We start from the raw sequence: 24,601 nt of genomic DNA on the forward strand, positions 1-24,601 counted from the left end.
CTCAAGAAGCTAACTCTCTCCTTCTCGTTCCAAATTTTTGCTCCCACCAGCACGATCCCGAGACCCAAGAGGATAGCGAGGAAGAAATATGGTGGTGTTCGAGGAAAACTAGTTGAAGAAACGTTCTTCAAAGCTAAAGTTTTCTCTGTATTTTTCTTCTGTAAAATTCGGTTTTGTATCCCGAAAATCAGTAACGAAAATCCGTTTCCGCTCTGGGATTCACATCCCTTCACCTATATTGACCTGGGAGGGCTTATAGGTGCTGATTTGCTTTATTGATAATTAGCGCTTTTCTATAGCTTTAGGGATACTCAGGAATGGGGTCCCCTAATCATGCCTAGAGCTTGCGTTTGTTGCTTGGGTATCTAGCAATGGAAGTTATACTTACTCATGTTTGGGGTGTCTCGGAAGGGAACCGAGTCAAGCTGGCATTAATAGATGTTAGTAAGCTAGAGGGTAGGTTGATAACCTGTGAAAGTATACTGAATCTCCCCCACCTTTTCCATATTTGTTAACACTTCATTATCGCTTTCTGTGCTAGAGCTTTTTCTTATTGACAGCTTCGAAAATCATGTCTGTTGCAACGTCTGTTTTCATTGTTATTTCATTTCTTTTAGATAATTTCCATACACCAAACTCTTTATTTTTTCTTTATTGGTATCTACACATATAGTTAAAATATCATCCAAAAATTCTTGTGGATACGATCTCGTTACATACTACAACCGACGATTTCGTGTATACTTGCATGTCTTGTCAGCACAGTTGTGTGGATGCAACATTTGTATTAGTAGATTTGGACGAATTTCCCTTTGAAGGTCAAAAGGTCAAAACCGAAGAAACACTATTTTTGAAAACAGTGACTCAACAGTGTTCACTTTTCTTGATGGCGTGAGCTTGTCTTAAATGGGATTGGCTCCAAACCAATTGGAAATAAAACTAGACTCACAAAGGAAGGTTATGGTAGGCTGCAACTAAGTTTGCTTGTGTGAGGATGGTCGTGCAATGTTTCAAAATCGGACAATATTGTTTGTTGTTGGTAGCAGTACACTGTTTTGGAGCAATTGGACTATTCCGTGAATTTGAGGTACTTGCTCTCCGAATTTTGGTCTAAAAATTGGTGTGGAAATCAATAAGCTACCAAGGATTAAGAAAAAGTAAGCTTCACTCAAGGAGAAATTCAAAAGGAAGTCGTTGGAGTGGCTGAAAGTGAGGGAAAAGCTGTTTTAGCTACTGTTCTTCTTGTTGTAGACCTCTTTGTCTTCCTTTTCGTTTTTGCCCAACCAAATGAACTCTAAATTATCTGAAACTTTCCAGATCAAAACTATACTAAAAGAGCTTCAAAATGGTCCAAATTTCACGTTATTTTGTTGGTGCATAAAGTTACAAGCAATACAAGTTGTAGCAATTGAAAAATCACAATTGTGTAGAAAAATCACAGCAACAAACTTCTTTTTTTTCTATTTCTTCTTTTTTGTTTTTTTCTTATGTCTTTTTTTTTTCTACTTCTTCTTCTTCTCTTCCTTTTGTTTTCTTTTTTCCTTTTTTTATTTTTTTTTTGTTTTAACTACAACACACTTAAAACATAAACACAATGTAAGAAAGTAGGTAACATAGAAGCTCAACAAACACCTCTTGATTAGCAAGCAATGGTTGGAGCTTGAAAGAAAAGTTGGAAAGCAAGTAAAGATAGATGGATAAATGGAGATATGTCTCATCTAGAGCCAAAGATCTGATACCAAATGATGTACTCAACCCTACCACAAGTGGCTTAGGCAACCTTTGTAAGAACAATCACCTCTTAGAAACACATGACAACACCTAATACACGCACAAAGAACCACCAAGGGAAAGAAGATGAGACTTACCTTGAAGGTCAAGGTTTTCGATAGAGAGAACTTTTCTAAATCCAAAGTGAAACACTCCACAAGTTTGATGACCAACTAAACTTGCATGTTTCAAGGGTTTTGTGCAACTAGATCAAGATGCACCAATTGGTCACGATTTTTGGAGCAAAGAAAAAAGCTGAATGGTTATTTTCATTTATCAATAATTCACCCTCTCAAATGTACAAGAAGAATCCTATAAATAGGAAACTTTATTTTCCCTAAAATAAAAGGAAAAAGACTTTAACTAAATCCAAACTAAACTAGTTACAAAGGGGCATAACTAAGTTACACAAAATGAGGGGTTTCTCTAAATGGGCCTCTAAAGTGCATAAAACCCCACTCTTGGGCCTAACCTATTAAATAAATTATACATGGAGTCCAAAAGAATGTTATAATACTAATTACATGAAAACACTACTTGAATGCTCAATCCCTAAATAACCCCTAAATTGGAGCTCTCATGTTTGGTGTCTTCATGTTCCCTTGAAGCTTATTTCTCCATTTGTTCTCCTTCCTTAGAAAGCTTGATAATCCACATGTTGAAGTGGATATCTCCTTCTTCATCGGTCAGCCCTCATGACATGATAGATGTGTGTTGCTTGAAGCATATCATTTTCAATTTCATCAAATTGAACATTATAAATTAGATACTTGTTCAACTTTTACTATTTATTAATTTATGTTATGTCACTCATTAATTTTAGTAATTTGATAAAAATCAAGTTTTCGTCGTATAAGTTTTACTAGTCACACAAAATTGACTGAAATAACCCCACCAAAACTTACAAATCAACCAAAAGAAAATCTAAACTAATGTTCTTTTGTTTGAATCTTATAGATTTCTTGTCAAATATATGTTTTATAATTCATTTCACTTGTATAAGAATAACTTTTAACCATTTTCAAATGAAAGTCCATTAGAGGGTAAGATTATAACATTTATCCAAATTTAGTGTACGGCTTATTGAAATTGAAAGTTTAAGGTAAATTTTATTATATATTGCAACGTTAAGAATAATTTTTTCTAGTCAAATTTATATCATATTGTGCCGCTGATATTAAAGTCTGGATCCACCACTATGGTCATTATTCAAGTAATAAAGTATTTTTCAATTTATTTGATGAACTATCCATCAGTCTTGTGGATGGTGTTCTCAATTGATTAACGTAAACAACCTCGTAATAATGAACATAGAACAAAATAACAATCATATAAACAACAAAAGTCATAATTAATTCGAAAAAATGGGAAGAACTTGACTGGTTATCAAATTCATGCAGACTATGTTAGGCTATTCCAAATTGGGTGGGGACAAGCAAAACATGAATTTTATTTAAGGGAGAGAAATTTTCTATGGAATGAGAAGAGATGGAATGGTAAATAGTGTTGGGTCTCAACATTTTAAACGGCCCAATTTACTTAAGCTCATTACTTGTGGATAAGTATTAACTTACTTGAAACAAAAGAAGAAAAAAACCCAAATATAGAAATATGTGAATTGTTGGGCAAGCTTTCTGTATGGTGTGGTGTGTGCCAGTGGGTCTCAGCCGAACAAAAAAAAAAGGAATGGTACTTCTATGGATGTGCACGAAGAAGGTAATAGAGAGAGAGCAAAAGAACTTCCATTGTTGGAGGAAAATTGTGCAAGAGCCGAAGAAGAAGAAGATGAGGTTGTTTTCTTTGCCGGTTCGTTGTTGATTCATTTTACTCATGTTTCATTTGGGTTTCTTCGTGTCGTCTTTGCCTGTGAGACCTCTCCTTGCTTTTTTGATTTCGTCTTTGGTAGATGAAGGGTATTTTGTGTACCGATTGTTAGTCAGGCTCTCGTCTAATGTATTTTGTTGTATCCTCTAGTTGCGACTAGGGAAGAAATCTTGTGTAACCAATTATATTTTATAGTGGATGATTTTCGTAGCTGTCTCGTGATTTTTCCCCTTACACTTAGGGGTTTATTGAGATTTTCTCTACCTTTAAAAAGATTAGAGACTCGCACGGTCACAAGTAATACTCGGAAGTAATCGAGGGTCGAATCCTCAGGGACTTGTTGCTTTTCAAAACAATTTTTAAGAGGTGAACGGTTCAAATATGCAATTGTGAGTTAAGAAGAAAAATAGTGGTGAAATGTTGTTGTTTGGGGTTTTAACTAATAAGCAATTTAATGAAACTCAACCTCCTTGTCTCCTGTCTTAGTTTTGATGCAAAACATGGAAAACACACTATGTTGGGAAAATACACCAGGCACAATTCCTGACTTTTTTTGGGATTTGAGTTCTACTCTTTCACCACCGCTTTTGGTTGCTGCAGAGGCTAGAGTAACCTACATTCATATTCCTATGTGAGATTACAATCCTACAGAATATCTACCAACTCATTCGCATTACCAGTCAGAGGGCCTATACCTAGGACCATGTTTTATGCACTTATTCCTAAGTCACATCCCATATTGGTTTCCTATTATTTTACCTAACTCACCTTTCCGAAGGTTGGGCTTTGGTGTATAAATCAAGTTCCCACTGGCCAAATGGAAAAAAGACGTAAAGAGAAGTTTTTAGAAACCAACCCAAAAAAGTGTCAGGCGCAATCTGGCCAAAATCCCGAGCGTGTTGAAAATCAAATCATTTTACTAAGGCATTCCACAAGGAGGTTGATAACTAATTGAGAACATAATTAAATGTAAGTAAATGCACGAAAACATAAAGAAAGTATTTTTCATTGAATTTAAATTATTTAATAAGCCGTACAAGGAGTTCTCGTTTGACCCTCTTCTCTCTCGAGCGTGAGGGGAGTTGAAACTCGCTAAAGAACTTTAAAAGAATGGAATGAACAAAGAACGGAAGTAAGAACTTGAATTAAAAGCAATACAAAAGGTAAAAGCGTGAAAAGCAAATAAATGAACAACTAGAACATGAACATAAACCCTAAAAACGTGTTCTACAACTAGAGAGCATCTAAAAGAAGATGAAATGAAGCTTAGAATGGATGATTTGCTCAGGGATGGATGACTTCCTTTTATAGCACCATAGGTTGGTTGAAACTCCCCTCCATTTTAGATGGAAAAGGGTTGAGATTCGCCTAACCACCTCACTTGGACTTGGACTCACGGTTTTGAATATGTGGGAAATGTCCTCCTTGTCCTTCATTAATCAAACCGTGCATTTTGACAAATTGCACTCCAAAAATGTTCCGAGCGCAATTCTGCAAAAAGAATTCTGTTATTTTCTTCCAACTTTGACTGCAATTATCTCATATTTTTTCTGAAGTACCATACTTTGACTTTTATGCAGAAATAATCTATGTATGTTCTACTTTAAGAATATGTGATCCTTTTTGGCAAATAATAATTGAAAATGGGTCAAAAATGTGGTCAAACAAAGCTACCAATACATGTTTTTGCAGTAAAAAGTCAACCCTAACACACAAACTTAGCCATTTGTTTGTCCTCAAGCAAAAACAACAACAACAAATCTAAAACAATCAACATGCTAAAAATATGAATGATCAACAATCCAAATGTTCTAAGTAAATGAATCATACAAGTCTCAGGAAAGGCTCCACAAGCTAAACGTCCTAACTTTACTCTCAAGCCAACAAACCATAGACCATCCTTTGTTTTGAAAATAAAAACGATTCTAAATCCTCTTCTTTTCTAAAACACAAAACTCTTTTACAAAACCATGGAATATGCACACTTCCATTTTGATTCAAAAATTTTAACATCATGTGAACCGGCTACTAGCCCCTAAGGTTTTCAACACATTAACATCGGTTTCAAACCACTACCGCCATAGAAACTTGTTAGGTAGCAACCCGGCATAAAATGATGTCGACAATGGTTTTCACGAAGTCACCTTAATATGTAAACTACCACCCTCTAAGATGCTAACGCCACCCATTTAAAGAAAATGAATGTCTATAGCGGGACTCGTGAAAAAGTAAGTGTGTTTTCTTTCCTCTCATGTTTATTACCACTCTTTTCTTACTCTCACTTTTATTTTTCTTTTCCCCAATCTTATTTTCACTCACGACACTTTTTTGACTTGCTTTTCTTCTTTTGTACTCTTTTTTCATACTCTTTCTTTCGAAAAACATTTCTTGCATATGACTCTTTTTGCATAAGACTCTTTTATTGCTTGCATTTTCTTTCTTGACTATTTTTCCAAAACATAAAATTTATTTTCTTTCTTAAAACAAAAAGACACACACTGTCCTCCCCCCCCCCCCCCCCCCCCAAACATAAGGGAAGTAATGTTCTCACTGAGGAAAGAAATTTTGAGAGATGCAAAATTTTGGCACAAAAAGGACAAGGACTTCTAAAGCAACGAAAAAGTTAAGGTTTCAAAACAAAAAGAAGCATAACATAGTTTTATAACCAAAACAAAAAGAATGGAAAATGACTTATGGCTTGATCATAAAACTAGGAAATCTAACTTATTCATGCCTTTAAGAATCCTCATCGACATCATACAAAAACAAAGAACAGAGGAAAACATTTCATTAAAAGGATGAACATGTTGAGAGCTTAGAAAAGATGCATTGAAGAAGCTAAAGACAAACTAGTAGCTAAAACAAGGAAGCATGCAAGCTTGAACTTTAAACATATGCAAAAACACACTTTATAAACATTTCTAACAGCACAACATCCCAACACTAACCTAAAACAAAAACTAAACTAAACAACCTATCATGCAAACTAAAAGAACAAAAACAACCTACACAAACTAACATGCAACTAAACAATCTAACATACAAAATCAAGATCCAAATATTAAAACAAAAGGAGGAAGATACTTCCATATTCATCATCGGAAGAGTCATCATCGGTGGAATCGGTAGGAAGACGGGAAGAAGATGGTAAGTCGGCCGCAAGTTCATTGGGGAAGAAGGTGCTTCATCACCGTATATCTTCTTGAGGAAAGCACATGTGGCACGTTGAGTAACCAAAAGAAGCCCATACTTGTGCTTAAGCTCATCATATTGCTCCCTAGTCACCACCCCTCGGGTCTCGGGATCCGCAGCGGTAATGGGAGAATCTTCCTCTTGAACAATGGAATACCCCCGAACTCTCATAAGGTATGTGAACCGCTTCTTGGGTGTCACAACATTGGCATCATCGGCCTCCACTCCCGCCTGCAAGCATAACTCAGTTATTAGTCCAGGAAAAACAAGAGGACCTACCATTTTCTCCGAGCAACTTCGTATCTCGTTTCTTATGAGCTCCCAAAAGTTGAACTCAATGCCGTTCACCCTATTGCGCTTAATGGAGGAATCGTGAGAAGTGGGTATCAACCAGTTCTTCACCACATACGTCCAAACCGTCGCTTGCTCATTGATGTCAAAGGGCTTTAAGGAAAGCTTCCCCGTGGTTGAGACGGTCCATGTCTTGTGTGGTCTACAAATAAGCCTACGCGCCTCCTCCACTTTCTCGTCCGACGGATGCACCAAAATCTCATTACCTATGACATTAAAAACATCCAACAAACCATAGTGAGTATTAATAATGGAAGGCGAGAATTTTACTACTTTACCCTGTACTCTCACTATATCTCCTAGGTTTGGGTTGATGGCATTGTAAAACTCTTTGACTAAGGCCTCGGATACATGCACAGTTGGGGCAAACAATGACTCCCAACCGTTCTCCACAAGCCTTCTCCTAACATATTTCGGCACGGGCTCTTGCACTTCATCAAAGCCCCTCTCAAGTAGAATTTCACATAATGTGAAGTTGGACCTTCGCACCTCCAATCTCACCCTTTTTACTCTTGATGGTGTTTGTTCAGTAGAATTGGGCTCCTCTTAATTGGCTTGCTCAAGTGGCTCTTCTACTCCTCTTTGCACCATAGCCCTTTCGGCCTTTTTAGATGCCCCAACCTCGGCTTCTTTTTGTGCAACCAAACATGCTACAACGGCTCGGGTCCTAAGCCTAGAAATTGAGTGCAATTTCTGCCACTTTCTTCTTCTTTTGTGTTTTCTTCACTACTTCAGTCAAGCTCACCTCCTCATCTAAAGTCTCTACAATAGCAAAAAAAATTTTGGGTCAGAAACATTCAAACTCGACAAAGGAAGGGTCTTACCTTGTGAAGAAGAGGAAGATGATTCCTCCATGGCCTCACTAGGGACATCCACAGGACCAGATGTTCCTTCTTGCTCTTGTGTAGGGGGCTCCACATCATCTTGCTGATATTTGTGCACCGGAGTTCGTACTCTCACTCCATATTGAGAGACATCGTCATTGTCTTTTTCGTCTTCATACTCATCTCCATGCACTTCTTGGGGTAATTATCCAAGATCTTCATCCTCTCCATCAACATTCAATTGTTCTTGTGCTACCCCACTATTTCCATCATCTTCCAATGGATCTTCTGCCCTTGCTTCATTCAACGCCACCAAAATTTCGACAATTTTCAGCGTTGTCCTTTCTTGTTCTGAATCATAAAAAACTAGGGGCTTTTTAGTCAAGATAGGATCTGGAAAAGATGGAGACAAAATACCTTGAGGAGTGGTCGGTGGAGTCTCATCCATAATTGCGCCAGGCACAATTTGGCATTAAATTTCGACTGTGGCCGAATCTGAATGCTCCAAGGGCTTCGTGTCGTGTTCTGAGTCTCCACTAACCTATTCTTGACCTTCAACATGCACAGCAACAGTAGTGGAAAGAGAAGGAGGGATAGACACTTCTAAAGACTCGGAAACGGGGTTATCTTGAGAAGAATTCACCCTACGACGTATGCTCATGCTATTTAACTCAAACTGAATCTCCTCACTCACTTTCTTTGAGTTTTCCATGAATTCTTGACATTTTATGTTTAGTTCCTCAATTTTTGCATAAACCCTCTCATTCTCTTTATCCCTAATTTCGTTATTTTTATTGCACATTTCCGCTCTCTCATGAAGTCTAGCGATTTCCTCATATAAGGCAGTGCCTTTTTCCTCTAAAGTTTTATTTTTTCGAAGATAGACTTTACTAACTCCTCCAAATTTTTTCTCACTATAACCTTCTTTATTAACCCTAGCATCATTAAATTCCATATTAATTTTTTTAGAATTTGTACCACCTATGGATAGATTTCTCCTAGGGTTCATTCTTATAGCTTCCTCATATCTTCTTATTTGTTCCCTAGGATCAAAAACTAGTTTTTCATTAGAAATCCTAGGAGGTTCAAGAGGAATCATACCCGATTTAGTTGGTGGAGGCAACAAGACTCTCTTCTTCTCATTCTTTTTGATCGTGTGGCTTGGAGGAAGATGAACTTTCAATGGTTCTTGATCTTGCTTCACGATCAACAGTGAAAATCTCTCCAATAAACCCTAAAGGTGTCAAAAAAGAGAGAGATGAGAGAGACTTTGAGATTCTTTGAGATTTCTTGAGATTTCTTGAGAGAATATTTAAAAACAAGTGAGAAAATCTTGGTGAAAATCGTCAATGGGGTGTTTTGAAATCCCATGGCTTTTTGTTTTATGTTTTAAAACATATTAAAAACATAATTGGGTATAAAATTGTACCTCATTTTGATTTAAAAACAACCCAAAGCCCATTTAAACATAACCCACATAAATCCCACGAAAGCCCTAATCCATAACTCAAAAATCTAATTTTTTTTCTCTTAAATTATGCCTGGCTCAATTTTGACGAGAGTCAGATCTTGATCCTGAAAAATTCAAATGCAAAAACAAAAATTAGATTTGGAATCTATACAAAAAAGCCTTAAAGAAAGTGTAAAAATTTCGCAAAAAGAAGACAAAAAAATATTTTACACAAAAAAGCCCTCAACACGACCGATGGACTGTTTTCACTGTTTTTTTTTTTTTTTATGATTAGGCATGCTTAACAAGTAGACAGTAGTTTTAGCAGCAGCAAACAAGGCATGAAGTATGATAAGGAGCCTTGGGTCCATATAATTTTAATGCTTATATGACTCTAACTTGTAAGACTAAACATGATATATGTTATCCACAAAACATCTCAGCATGCTCTCCAGCTTATGCAAATATTTCTACCTAGAAAATATCATGACTAAGCACATATGAACAAAACAACACTATATCAACAACGAAACAAGGGTTAGAAAACTCCCTCAATTAATCCGATGAGTAAAACAAAAAAAAGGGCCACCAAAAGGCGCTTTTTCTAGGCATTCCATATTTAAGTCTTGTTTTATTCCTTCTTATAGAATAATGCTCACTGCTCTTTGCCTTATGCCTTGCTTATTTTCTTGGGAACTCCAATCCTGTACTAAGAAAATCAAATTATTAAAACGTTCAGGACATAATAAAAAAACTGAAAAGTAAACAAACATGACACTAATGTACAAAACTTTCCTCCTATTGATTTTATTTTCAAGAACGTTGGAGGCTTTCAACTTTCACTCATTTCCTCAAGCTCGTTTGATCTCTCTTCTGCGTCTACCATGTCACGGTTTTGCTCCTTCAGAGCACAATATGCTTTAAGGTCTAGCTCGAGGGGTAGGTGACTTACTTGTATGCATTGATTTTTAAAAATTGGAATTTGGGGTGAAACTTCAACGTAGTAACCCTTCATCTGAACCTATCTCATCTTCTCCTATTTCTTCATTTACTTGATCCTTTACATGTTTGGTCAACTTTTCCTTCTTTATGTATTGGGTTATCTCTAAAGAGCATCGAGGAAAAGGGAAAAGCAGTCCAATATTTAGAGGTGATGGGTTTAGGTCCATTGTAACCTCATGCTCCATTACCTCTATCGGTTTCTCGGGTTCAACTTCCTTATTCTTTCATACCTCATTTATTACTTCAGGGATTGGTGGATCATCATTGTCTATTGGGAGCTCAAGTTCGTCATCTTCAAGCTTGCTCCTTTCATTGAATGCCTCACCTTGCTCTTCCATATTGGTAGGCAATGCTTCTGGTGGACTATTCCTCAGCTCATCGGCCACTTGCTCAATTTGGCTATGCAGCCTACGTAACGCTTCATCAGTTCTTGCCATAAAATTTATCATAGTTTGTTCAAGGCTAGAAATTTCCAATAATTGCGTTTGTTCTGGCATCCATGGTTGATTGTATTCCTGTTGAGGTTGTGACGGGAATTCTGGTGGGAATGCATGCTCATACGGATGGAATATACTTTCAGGTTGAATCTCTCCCCAGAGGAAATATGAATGATCCCTCCAATCATGGTTGTATGGATTTGAATAATGGTTGAAATCTTGTTGGTTCCCGAGCGTGTTGAAAATCAAATCATTTCACTAAGGCATTCCACAAGGAGGTTGATAACTAATTTAGAACATAATTAAATGAAAGTAAATGCACTAAAACATAAAGAAAGTATTTTTCATTGAATTTAAATGAATTAATAAGCCGTACAAGGAGTTCTAGCTTGACCCTCTTCTCTCTAGAGCATGAGGGGAGTTGAAACTTGATAAAGAACTTTAAAAGAACAGAATGAACAAAGAACGAAAGTAAGAACTTGAATTCAAAGCAATACGAAAGATAAACGCGTGAAAAACAAAGAAATGAACAACTAGAACATGAACATAAACCCTAAAAACGTGTTCTACAACTAGAGAGCATCTAAAAGAAGATGAAATGAAGCTTGGAAGGGATGATTTGCTGAGGGATGGATGGCTTCCTTTTATAGTACCATAGGTTGGTTGAAACTCCCCTCCATTTTAGGTGGAAAAGGGTTGAGATTCACCTAACCACCTCACTTGAACTTGGACTCACGGTTTTGAACATGTGGGAAATGTCCTCCTTGCCCTTCATTAATCAAAACATGCGTTTTGATAAATTGCCCTCCAAAAATGCGCCGGGTGCAATTCTGCAAAAAACATAATTCTGTTATTTTCTTCCAACTTTGACCGCATTTATCTCATATTTTTTCTAAAGTACCATAGTTTGACTTTTATGCAGAAATAATCTATGTATGTTCTACTTTAAGAATATGTAATCCTTTTTGGCAAATAATAATGGGAAATGGGTCAAAAACGTGGTCAAACAGGGCTACCGACACATGTTTCTACAGTAAAAAGTCAACCCTAATAGGGTTTTCCACGTAAATCTTGGTGCCTCTATGTGTCTCTTGTGTGCTTGTGATTTTATTTCTTGCATAAAGTTATTAGCTACACATTTAAAATCCCGACAAGTGGTGTCAGAGCCAAGTTGGCAAGCAACTAAGTCGGGGTTGATTTTAGTGGTTGGTAAAAATTTTCGTATGTAGTCATGGATGTCAACACAAGGTGAATGATCAATTTGAATGCAACAAATTGGTAATTGTGGAAATAGAAAATGGAAGACTTGCTATATTGCAAAAAGTTTCATGCTTCCGATTAAGGAAGAGTCGGTTATGCCAAAAGATATGTTCAATAAGATTGGCAACTCTTGAATAGACAAGTAGTGAGATATATATGCCAATAGGTTGATGATAGCATATTATATCACACTTATAAGGAGATGTCAGCACACACTTTATGGAAAAAGTTGGAGGATTTGTTCGAAATGAATACAGCACGCAACAAAGCTTTCTTGATAAGAAAGCTAGTAAATTCGAACATGCAGATAAACGTGGATGGTAAACTCCAAGCATTGTTTGCTCCTGAGTTTGTTACCGGATAGGTGTGAGACATTGGTGGTCTCTTTGAGCAATTGTTTGTTTGATGGAAAGGTCACCATGAGTATGGTGAAGAGTAGTCTACTAAATGAAGAGGTGAGAAGAAAAACAATGAATCCTTTGCCAAGTCAATCAAAAGCTTTTGTCACATAGAATTGTGGTAGAAGCCTGAGTCGCAACAAGAATCAAAATAATACAGGAAGATCAGCGAGTAGATCGATCAAAAATATTCAATGCTCTTATTGCAAGAAGGTGGGCCATAAGAATATCCACTGTAGAATATAGAAGAAATATCAAAACAAAGAAAAGAATGACAAAGGAAATGTAGAAAAATATACTGAAATAGCTACAAATGGTGATGTATTGATTGTTTGTGAGGAAAATGCAGTTAATTTCGCATGTTAGGATACTGATTGGATAGTAGACAGTGGTACGGCAATCCATGTTACCTCCAAGCGTGAAATTTTCTCATCTTACAAGTCAGGTGACTTTGGAATAGTATATATGGGAAATAATGATACATAAAAAGTCATGGGTAATGGAGATGTGTGTTTGGAGACCAATAGTGGTTGTACCTTAATTCTTAAAAATGTTAGACATGTTCTTGATATGCGATTGAATCGCATTTCCACAGGATAGCTTTATGATGATGGCTATCATAGTCATTTCAGTGAGAATCAGTGGTAGCTCATCAGAGGCTCATTAGTGGTAGCCGGAGGAAGTAAGAACCTCAACATGTATGTGATGATTGTGAAACTTGCAAAGAGCCTAGTAAATGCAGTGGAAGATGAAACGCTAATGGAGTTATGGCATAAGCGACTTAAGCACATGAGTCAGAAAGGGTTGGACGTTTTTGCGAAGAAGATACCACAAGAAAATGGTGTGTCTCTTAAAACTTGTACACATTTCCTAGCTAGTAAACAACACAAAGTATCGTTTAAAGCTCGGGCAAATAGAAGCTCCAATGTATTTGATATAGTGCATGCCGATGTTTGTGGTCCTATGAGAGAAAAATCTCTATGTGGTGCTTTGTATTTTGTCACATTCATCGACGATCACTCTAGAAAGATGTGGGTAGGTATCCTAAAATCTAAGGATCAGGTCTTAGATGCGTTTAAGAAGTTTCAAGCCAAGGTAGAAGAGAGAGACAGGGACACAACTAAAATGCATTAGGTCCGACAATGTTGGTGAGTATAGAGGCCCATTTGATGAGTATTGTAAAAGGCATGGGATCAAACATCAAAGGACAATTCCTAAGATTCCTCAGCATAATGTTGTGAATGAAATAATGAATTGCACGATTGTAGAAAGAGCCAGATGTATGTTGTCGAATGCAAAATTGCCGAGATGCTTTTGGGGTGAAGCAGTGCAAACGGCAATGGATTTGATAAATCTTTCTCCTACAATTTCTCTGAAATGTGACATGCCACATAAAGTTTGGACAGGAAAATATTCTTCCTATAATTATCTGAAAGTCTTTCGATGTAAGACGTTTGTGCATATTCCTAAACATGAGAGATCAAAACATAGTAAAACCAAACAATGCATATTTCTGGGTTGTGGATATGATGAGTTTGGTTATCGTTTATGGGATCCAGTTATTAAGAAACTAATCAGAAGCCGAGATTTTGTGTTTCTCGAAGATCAGACCATCAAAGATATCGAGACCATGTAGAAACAAGAACCTGAAACAGGTGATCTGATAAAGTTGGATCCTTCTTCATCAAACATTGAAGTTGGTAGTGAAAAAAATCATACACTTGCAGACAACATTGATGATTCTGTGTCTCCTGAGTAACTACCAGTTCCAGAGCCATCAATTCAAGAAACTATTCAAGTTAGAAGATCCATCAGGGATCGCCAGCCCTCTAGGATGTATTCTTCTGATGAATATGTGTTGCTCACTGATGGGAAGAGCTAGAGAGTTATGAGGAAGCTCTAAGTGATAGTGGCAAAGAGAAGTGGTTAGAAGGAAATGCAAAATGAGATGCAATCATTGCATGATAACCATACATACGAATTGGTGAAGTTGCTGAAAAGGTAAGAGAGCTCTAAAGAACAAATGGGTCTTCAGATTGAAGACAAATGAAAACAGCTCACAACCAAGGTTCAAAGCAAGATTGGTTCTGAAAGGGTTCAATCAGAAAAAGGGTGTAGATTTTGAAGATATTTTCTCACCAATGGTGAAAATGTCATCTATCAGAGTTGTACTTGGTTTAGCGGCTAGTTTGAAGTTGGAGATTGTGTAACTTGATGTGAAAATTGCATTACCTTCATGGGGATTTGGAGGAAGAGATATATGGAACAACGAGAGGGATTCAAAGTAAAAGGCAAGGAACACTTGGTGTGCAAATTAAAGAAGATCATTTATGGGTTAAAGCAATCACCGAGATAGTGGTATAAGAAGTTTGATTCGTTCATGGGATAGCATGGGTATAAGAAAACAACTTATAATCACTGTGTTTTTATTAAGAAAATCGTTGATGATAATTTTATTATTCTCCTACTATATGTTGATCATATGCTAATTGTTGGTGCTGATAACAAAAAGATTAGCAAACTCAACAAGGAGTTGAATAAATCATTTGTCATGAAAGATTTAGGACTAGTGAAACAAATTCTTGGCATGAAAATTTTTCGTGATAGAAAACTTAAAAAGTTGTGGTTGTCATATGAAAAATATATTGAGAAGGTACTTGAGAGGTTCCGCATGGACGAAGCAAAGCTAGTAGGTGTTCCGCTTGACAATCACTTCAAGCTCAGTTCCTGTTAAGAAACCTTCTAGATTTGTATCTAACAACCTTGTTGACAAACAAATCCTTTAGATCACAAACTCAAAAACCTCGAAAACGATTATCGAATCAACACAAGGAAAGTAAAAACTAGATTACCTTGTTGATCAATTATCCCAAGGCAATAAAACACATTCTTGGTTTGAGATACGAATCACTCCACAAGCAAGATAGATCAAGTCTTACTTTAATCATCCTAAACATGCAAACTATCACAAGATTGCAAAATACATTAGCTTTTGGCTAAAAAGAAAGGCTCAAAGGCTCAAAGGCTCAAAGGCTCATTTCATTACATCTCAATTCTATATTCTCAAAGATGACATACATGGCTATATATAGCCTTCAAAATTGTTCTTAAAAGTAACATATGGGCATGTGAAGGGTTGGAACACTTAAGTCAATGAATGCCATAAACAACCATTAACTAATTGTAACCTAAAAAGTAAATGAAAAGTATTAAAACTTAAGATACTTAAAAATACACCATAAATCCGAAAATTAAATATTGAATCAGCAAACCAAGAGTTTTGTAACCATAAAGGATTAAATGAAGCCTCATTTAATGTAGCATTGAAATATATCATTGATGCTTTTTGTCTTGAATGAAGCTTGAGTTGACTTGTATTTGATTTGAATATATTGGAGATTCATATTATTCTCTCCCTCTTGGAAAGGATACGTCCTCGAATCTAAATGATCTCCTTGTAAAGCAACCTTGTAGTCATCATCTCGAGCTTGATCAACCACTTTCACATGACTATTAATTTGTACGATAAGGGTGCAAGTTCCTAGAAATGGAAACCATGCAATTGAATCTCAAATTCCATATCTAAATCTCCAATACACTCGACCATGATTCAATGGTATTTGATTCTCCAAGTGTTTAGAAGCAATGGGTGAATGTTGCTTCTCAATGTTGCCTAGATCTCCCTTTCGCAGTGGTTGTAACGAGCCATTAAAAACACTAGGAAAACAATGGATTTGCTTAAATTGAAAACAAACCTTGTTTTCCTTGCTCTCATTTCTTTTCGTAATATCCTTTGTTTCAACCTCCTTCTCAACAAGTACCTCCGTCTCAAAAAGTACCTCCTCTTTGTATCCTCATCATGCATAAAAACTTCAATATTCAAATCAGTTCCAAACAGAGCCCTTCAAATAATGAAAAAGAGAAGGAAGACATGAGTAGCGTTCCATACTCCTCGGCCGTTGGAAGCTTGATGTATGCAATGGTTTGTACCACGTCAGATATAGCTCATGCAGTTGGTGTTGTCAGTCGATTTCTCTCCAATATAGGTAGAGAACATTGGGAAGCAGTGAAATACGTTTTCAGATATCTCAGAGGTACTTCCATAGTATGTTTACAGTTTGGGAGTGGCAAAACTGTGATACATGGGTTACAGATTCAGATATGGCCGATGATGTTGATTTCAGAAAATCCACTCGAGGTATCTGATTACTTTTGCAAGGGGAGCTATATCATGGCAGTCCAAGTTGTAGAAGTGTGTTGCTCTTTCAAGTACAGAAGTTGAGTTTATAGTAGTAACTGAAGTTTGTAAAGAAATGCTTTGGATGAAGAAGTTTTTGCAAGAGTTAGGCATTAAACAAGAGAAATTCATGTTGTACTACGATAGTCAAAGTGTTATTCATTTTAGTAAGAATCCAACTTTCCACTTGAAGTCCAAGCATATTGATGTCAGGTATCATTGGATTTGAGACGTGTTGAATGAAAAATTGTTAGAGATCGAAAAGATACACACAGATGATAATGGTTTGGATATGATGACAAAGACCTTACCTAGAGGAAAGCATGAAGCATGCAGACTGATAGCAGGTATGGTTGACCCTTCTGCATAGTTGGGAGGGGGAGTTTGTTACATCCCGACATCTTAAAAGGCCTAATTTACTTAAGCTCATTACTTGTGGATAAGTATTAACTTATTTAAAAGAAAAGAGAAAAAAAAAGGCAAAGCTCTTGATTGATCAACGCGAGTGAACTGTGCTTAGACGCTTCGTAAAACCGCACCGATCTATGAGAGGAGCTGATGGATGAGTAGGCTTCCCCTTTCGATTCACGGAATGTGATTTGGGACTACTAGGTAATCTAGTATCCTTGTGCATGAAGATAATCAATTTGGTCGTTGTGGTCGGACTCAAAATATAGAAATATGTGAACCTTGCTGGGCAAGCTTTGTATAATGTGTGGTGTGTGCCAGTGGATCTCAGCTGAACAAAAAAAGGGAATGGTGCTTCTGTGGGTGTGCATGAAGAAGGTAACAGAGAGAGAACTTTCATTGTTGAGGAAAATTGTGCAAGAGCCAAAGAAGAAGAAGAAGCGGGGTTGTTTTCTTTGCCGGTTCGTTGTTGATTCAGTTTGCTCCTCTTTCGTTTGGGTTTCTTCGTGTCGTCTTCACTAGTAAGACCTCTCCTTGCTTTTTTTATTCCGTCTTTGGTAGATGAAGGTATTTTGTGTACCGATTGTTAGCCAGACTCTCGTTTGATGTATTTTGTTGTATCCTCTGATTGTGACCAGGGAATAAACCTTGTGTAACCTATTTTATAGTGGATGATTTTAGGAGTCCTCCCGTGGTTTTTCTTCTTACACTGAGGGGTTTCCACGTAAATCTTGGTGCCTCTATTTTTCTTCTTGTATGCTTGTGATTTTATTTCTTGCAGAAAGTTGTCGGCTACATTTAAAATCCCAATAAATAGAATATGCTATTGTGTGTTGTGGATCACTTGCATTTCGCGCCATTAGATAAAAGTGAGATAAGATAGTAAAAATCCCTTTCTAAAATTAAATTATTTAATTTGTCTAAGTACCGAACCAACCTTAAATTCTAAGTGAACCAAAATTAGAACTCTATAGGAAGAAAAATTCAAGAATCCAAATTAGTAGGATAGGAGAAGAATCTTAAACTTCAAAATGATGTAGCATGAGAACCAGAACCCAGAACATTACATATTTACTTCGATGATCGACAACAAGAGTAAATAAAACTTGTTTTTAAAATCAGGATTCCAATCACTCCACAAGTTAGCTTGAAAAAAACCAATTGTAACCCATTTGGTCATGTTCCCGTTTCTTGTTATTCTTTTTCAAATTTTATTAAGAAACTTAAGTATTTTGCAACTTTGTGTTTCTTGTTGCTCATTTTTCTGGAAAATTTTATAGAAATTTTGGAAACAATAAAAAAAAGTTTCTTATTTTTTCTTTTCGTTACCAAATTTGTTACAATACATACATATAAATATTGTTTGATCATCATTGAATCCATGGATTTTTGACCATACAATTCTATTTTTCTTTATTAAAAATGAAGAAATAGAAACAAGAAACGAGAATGTTACCAAACGAGCTATTGAAATTATTCTAGTATGCAATTCTAAAACACAAGAAATGCAAAGAAAAAGTTGATGGCTATAGCTCAAATTTTCATACATCTCAAAACTCAATTATCAAAGGTGACATACATAATATATAGCCTCCAAAATAATCCTTAAAGTAACCTACGGTCAATTGAAGAGTTGGAACACTCAAGTCCATCAATGTATGAACATACATTAACTAATTGTAACATAAAAGGTAAATGGAATGTCTTAAAATTCAAAATATGTGAAAATGTACTATAAATTTGAGAACGATAGTTTTTAACCATCCAACCAAGAACTTGTAAACCATCCAAGATTGAATGAAGCTCCAACTCGATGTAGCTTCAACTTGAGTTCCATCTATAATTGATGCTTAATTCACTTGTCTTGAATTGAAACTTGAGTTGCAGTTAAGTTCATTGGCACATGTAAGCATTTTGATTCATATCAACATTTATAACAGACACCTTTTATTTTCTTCTCCAAAGATTAATTATCTTTGTTGATAAAATAAAAATTTCGCCAGTAAAAGGTTCTCCTAATGTGGTTATCGCGATAGTTTTGCCAACGAAAAATAGTCATCATGAAAGGTTTTTGGCAATGAGTTTTTAAGTAGGGTGACGAATATAGTTGCATCAGTAAAAATTTTATTCATTGGTACAGTGTAAAGAAAAATTGTCAAAAAATCTTTTTTTTTTTTTTAAGAATAGAAAACAAGAAACAACACAAACGTCCGGATAGCTCCCGACGCTTTTAAAAAACGTCCGGATAGATCTCGACGTTTTGATTTTTTTTGTCAGCATGGAGTTTTGGACAGAGCCCTTTCCGGACGAAAAAAAAGTTGGGAAAACTTTTGCCGATGTCTCTATAGACTTTTGCGGACGATTTTTTTTTTTGGTTTGGAAAAACGTGATTTCTTGCCGTGTAACAGCACAAAACGAAAGTTAATGGGAAGAGTGAGGAAAAGAGATTAAAATGCGAAATAGGGTAAAGGGAAGAGGAATTCAAATGTAATTTGACATAGTTACAATTTATTGCATAAAATAAATGAATGATGTGTGGTAGTGAAGAGTTAGTTGTTATTAGTGGTTTTGAGTTGCAGAATGGTGGAAGCGAGTTTAGGGTGTAGGGCGAGGGACAGAAACCCACGAAGAGGTGAGTGCACACGTGCCAGTTTACACATGTCAAATCTGCGTCCTGGCCGTCGAAATGGAAATATACCATATATATAAATTATAAGCAAAGCAATGACGTACAGAACTCAGATTCTTCCTCTTCAATAGCGTTTAATGGGTTCATAAATAACACTCTCACCATCTTCTGCTCTGCTCTGCGTCTCTCTCTCTCTCCAGCTTCGTCTTCATTACGGGATGGTTTGTGCGATGAGTGAAAGATTTTGTAATGCTTTGCCCACCATTGTTATGGTGTTTGTTCAGTTCGGTTTTGCCGGAGTTAACATTTTCTACAAATTGGCAGCCAACAATGGCATGAGTTTGACCATTATTATTGCTTATCGTTTGTTGTTTGCCTCCGCTTTCATTGTTCCCATCGCCTTCTTCCACGAAAGGTTTCATTTCCCCGCCCTCAGCTCAGCTCCTTTTTATTTTTATTTCTTTTCCATTAATTATCTCACAATTATTCAATTTTTCATGCATTCATTGGTTGCAGAGGCAGAAGGCCAAAGCTCACTTGGTCCGTTCTCTTCTACGCTTTTCTCTCTGGACTCTTTGGGTAAGCAACCCGCCTATTATATTAGTTAATTAATTAATTAATTCTTCATTTCTTCAAAATTGAGAGAGATAAAATAAAATAAACAATTCTAAATTTTTTGTAATATAAACACTTAAATTTTATGGTTTACGATGGAAAGGGAAAGTGAAATGTTATTGAGATGAGAGATGTTCCATGACTGCAATCACGCTCGATATATGGAGCAGTTGTTGAAGTTACAGTTGGCCGTCAATTTAATTACATTAGCGACTTCGATCTTGTGATACCCTTCTAGATTAATCCAAAAGTAATAATACAACAAATTTTTATATGCTTTGCCAATAAAATAAAATAATCTCACAGATTTAATGTTTTAATGTTCTAATATTTATGATTGCATTGAGTTGGTGCAGGGGATCGTTGACTCAAAATTTATACGTCCAGAGCTTGGCCTTGACTTCAGCGACCTTCGCTTCAGCCATCGGCAACCTTACTCCAGCCATCACTTTCATTCTGGCCATCTCGTTCAGGTTAATTTTATAAATAATTTAAGATAATACTTACTCATTAAACGGTGAAGGTAAGATTTGGTCCTCACTATTATTTTAATTGACAACCCACTTTATCCTTAAAAAAAAATAGAAAAATACTTATTACTTAACCATGAAAACCAAATCATTAAAGAATTAACAATTCATTAATTTTTATAAAAAATAATTGTTATTGTATTTTTCTCTTCTAGTTGTCCAACATTTAAAAAGGAGTAAGGGACAAGTATTTTTCAATAATTTACTTTTTCTTAATATAGTTTATAGTATTATAAGATTTATATATTTTTTTTGGTCAGGTTGGAGAGGATGAACATAAGAACAATGGGAGGGAAGGCTAAGGTGGTGGGAACATTAATAGGAATAGGTGGGGCCATGCTGCTCACATTCTACAAAGGCGTGGAGCTGAAACTTTGGTCAACCCACGTTGACCTTTTGCATGAAAGTCATCACTCAGGGGGACACGTGGCAGCACCAGACCACAGCATCAGCGATCAGCTGTTGGGGGGTCTGTTGGGCGTTGGAGCCTGCCTCACGTATGCTTTATGGCTGATTGTGCAGGTGAGCTGCCGCCTGGTCACGTGCCGTGCATGGCTATATATTTTATATATATGCGAATTTCCATATCTATCCCTTGTTCCATTTTTGTTAACGATTGCAGCGGTTTGATGTTCATAGGCGAAAATGAGTGAATACTATCCGTGCCATTACTCAAGTACGGCGTTGATGAGTTTGATGGGATCCTTCCAGGCCGTTGGATTTGCATTCTGCGTGGAGAGGCGATGGAGTGAGTGGAAATTGGGGTGGAATATCAGGCTTCTCTCTGTCGCATATTCCGTAATTTTCCATCCACCTTTTTATTATTATTGTTTTTTATCCCTGAATTAAAGGATTTTTGTTGTGGATTTGTGTACGAACTACTTTGCGTCTAAGCCAAAACAATTCCTACGGATAGAGAAATTTTGCATATTAACTTTTCGTAGGTGTAAATATTTCAATTCTAAAAATTTAAAGGGGCAGCGTAGGAAAAAATTACAAAATTTTAAGTATTTTACATAGATTTTTTAAATTACGAGAAATTAGAAGGACAATTACTCTGCTCTGTATATAACACATAGTTTAAATCTTCTTGGTAGTCTCTTTTTCATCTTGGACTTCATATTTTCAATTTTCTTCCTTTTGATTTATATAATTGACATATCTATATATGAATTAAATTTATCTAATCTCGTTAACTAAATTTATCTAATCTCATTAACTTAGATTTTAGATTTTCAGATTTAATGTTGGCTTATTCTCCCATTTATAATGATTTTCACTTGCAACTCATTAGTTTAAACTTTTGTGTGGTAATATGACGAATGTTTGGTGTGCACGTTGTAGGGGGTTGTGGCTTCGGGAGCCATGGTAACGCTAATCTCGTGGTGCGTACGCATGAGAGGCCCTTTATTTGTATCAGCTTTCAGCCCTCTCATTATGGTGCTCGTAGCCATAGCTGGCTCCTTGTTTCTGGAAGAAAAGCTATATTTAGAATGGTATTATTTTTCCCCTTTTCTTTGTTCCTCTTATAACACAGACACACATCGTTTTTTTTTAATTAAAAAAAGAAAAGAAAAGAAAGGAATTAGGGAGATTCACACCATTAGAAACCCAATATATCTTCAATTGACAGAAAAAAAGGATGGTCCAATTAATAAAACGGAATCCGTATAAGAAACTTTATAACATAATTTATAATTTAAGTTTCTGTCTAATCAAAGTAATAACTAAGAGCTCCATACTCTTGTTTTTATTTGAAAAAAAAAACAATTAAAGTAGTTCTAAAAATTTGTTATTCGAAGATATGGATAGACAAAACTATTTGATTATTGTGATTAGAAATACCTATTTTTAGAAAAAATAAAATAAAATTTAAAAAAGGACTTGTTTAAGTGGTGAAGTGTTCAAATTTGATCATATTGGTGGGCAAGTGGATGAGACAAGTAAATGTGGAGTTAAAAATCAAAATTGGATAATCAATTAACAAATTTGTATCTCATCGTGCGATATAAACTAATTTTATAATGATTGTGTTTACTTATCTTAGTCAAATTGTACTTCTCATCCTTTTACTGAAACAATGAATTTATTTTTCTCCTTTTAGAAGTTTTAACTTTTTAATACTATAATATAATTTATTTATTCTAATGATATACTATCATATTAATTTATATTTTAATTATTAAACTAAATTGATGATTAATTTTAATATTCATCGACTATTTTTACCAATTAAATGTCTTCGATCTCATTTTTTTGTTATATTTATAAATATTAACAGCTTGCTTGGTGGATTGTTGATCATATGTGGGTTATACATAGTGCTATGGGGCAAAAGCCAAGAGATGAAGAAGATTACGCAATTGACCCCCACCGAAAGCATTGAGCCCCAACACGAGAGGATAGACTTGGTCATTTCATCTCCAATTCCATTGCCTAAAATTGGAAGTGATGTTCGTGATTCCAACAACAGTAACTACAACACCCATTAAGAAAGTGTGTTAGAGATGCTTTTTTTAAAGTGATTGTAGAAAACTATACTTGTTTTATGAAAATTGGTAGTTTCGGTTAAAATTTTAAATAGTGCTTATAAAACCAATTAGAAATACCTTTTAAAACTTTCAATAACCAAAATAGTTCGAAAATTTCTAAGAAGAGATTAAAAAAACACTTAAATTGGTTTTAGTCCAACCATTTAATTAGTTTCTTTCCAAAATTTTACGTAATAAACACTTTCACTTTAAAATACTTTTTTTCACAGAGCATCTCAAACAAACTCACTTTTAGAAAATATAAATTCATGCTATAAATTCTTTCATGCAAGACTCACTTAGACGGATCTAATAAAAGAATCTCCTTTTTCTTTTTCTTTCTTTATTTTTCTTGATATCAAAACAAAGCGTTGGGTATTGATAAAATATATATTAGTAGAATACGATGCGAACGAGAGAAAGTGGAATTGCTAGTTAATTGGGAAATGGATGCGTATAGTAAGTTCTTTCTTTGTATTAATAGCAAAAGTGTGCATATATTTTGTGAAAGAATGTGGTGCAAATTTTAGTAAAGTTGTCTCTCCCATATTTCGATGGATTTATTACAACAAAACGCTCCAACTTTAACTTTTCATGCGGTTCCATATATTGGCTGTCAATTCGATGGGGAATCTCACTTGTGTTAGTGTTTTGCTTTTGTACAAATGTAACACTTTTAGAAATGAATTTATTGGGCTAAGTGCAAACATTTGAAAAAGTCTCTCAATTCTTTTTGGACTTTTTAATGTCACATTATGTTGTGAGTGGTAGGAAATAATAAAAAACCTCGAAAAATGAGATCATTAAGTTTGGTTTAAACTTTGGTTGAGAAATCTATACATGCATTGATTTTTTTAAAAAAAGAAAAAGAAAAAAAAACCATTAATTCGTGTGTAGGCACAAGTTAATGAAGACAGTAAATTATCACAAATTTTCAAGGTTAACCATGAATTTTCAATCAAAAAGTTCTCTCAAACCTGACGGTAAAAGTCATTTTATATTCAATGGGAAAATTAGTCCTACTATAGTTGGGAAGATTTCTATACTACTGTCATTCACACTATCTCATGTGTAGTGGACCCTACGTAATTTTAAAATGAAAAAAACACACGTACTATTCTTTCTCCCTCTTAAAATACATCC

At 35.6% G+C, this 24,601-nt stretch overlaps 1 protein-coding gene across 1 annotated transcript; it reads left to right on the plus strand.

Moving 5' to 3' along the window:
• Nucleotides 1-19,907: 19,907 nt before the first annotated feature.
• Nucleotides 19,908-24,031, plus strand: LOC111022969 (WAT1-related protein At1g68170-like). The gene is made up of 7 exons (XM_022300302.2): nucleotides 19,908-20,197; nucleotides 20,299-20,361; nucleotides 20,754-20,870; nucleotides 21,188-21,449; nucleotides 21,567-21,725; nucleotides 22,272-22,423; nucleotides 23,209-24,031. Exons 1-7 carry the CDS (start codon nucleotides 20,001-20,003, stop codon nucleotides 23,417-23,419), a joined length of 1,161 nt encoding a protein of 386 aa, XP_022155994.1. The 5' UTR covers nucleotides 19,908-20,000; the 3' UTR covers nucleotides 23,420-24,031.
• Nucleotides 24,032-24,601: the final 570 nt, after the last annotated feature.

Source organism: Momordica charantia, assembly GCF_013281855.1.
Source record: "Momordica charantia cultivar OHB3-1 chromosome 4 unlocalized genomic scaffold, Mcharantia_2.0 BLBB01000004.1, whole genome shotgun sequence".
In the NCBI taxonomy this organism is placed as follows: domain Eukaryota; kingdom Viridiplantae; phylum Streptophyta; class Magnoliopsida; order Cucurbitales; family Cucurbitaceae; genus Momordica; species Momordica charantia.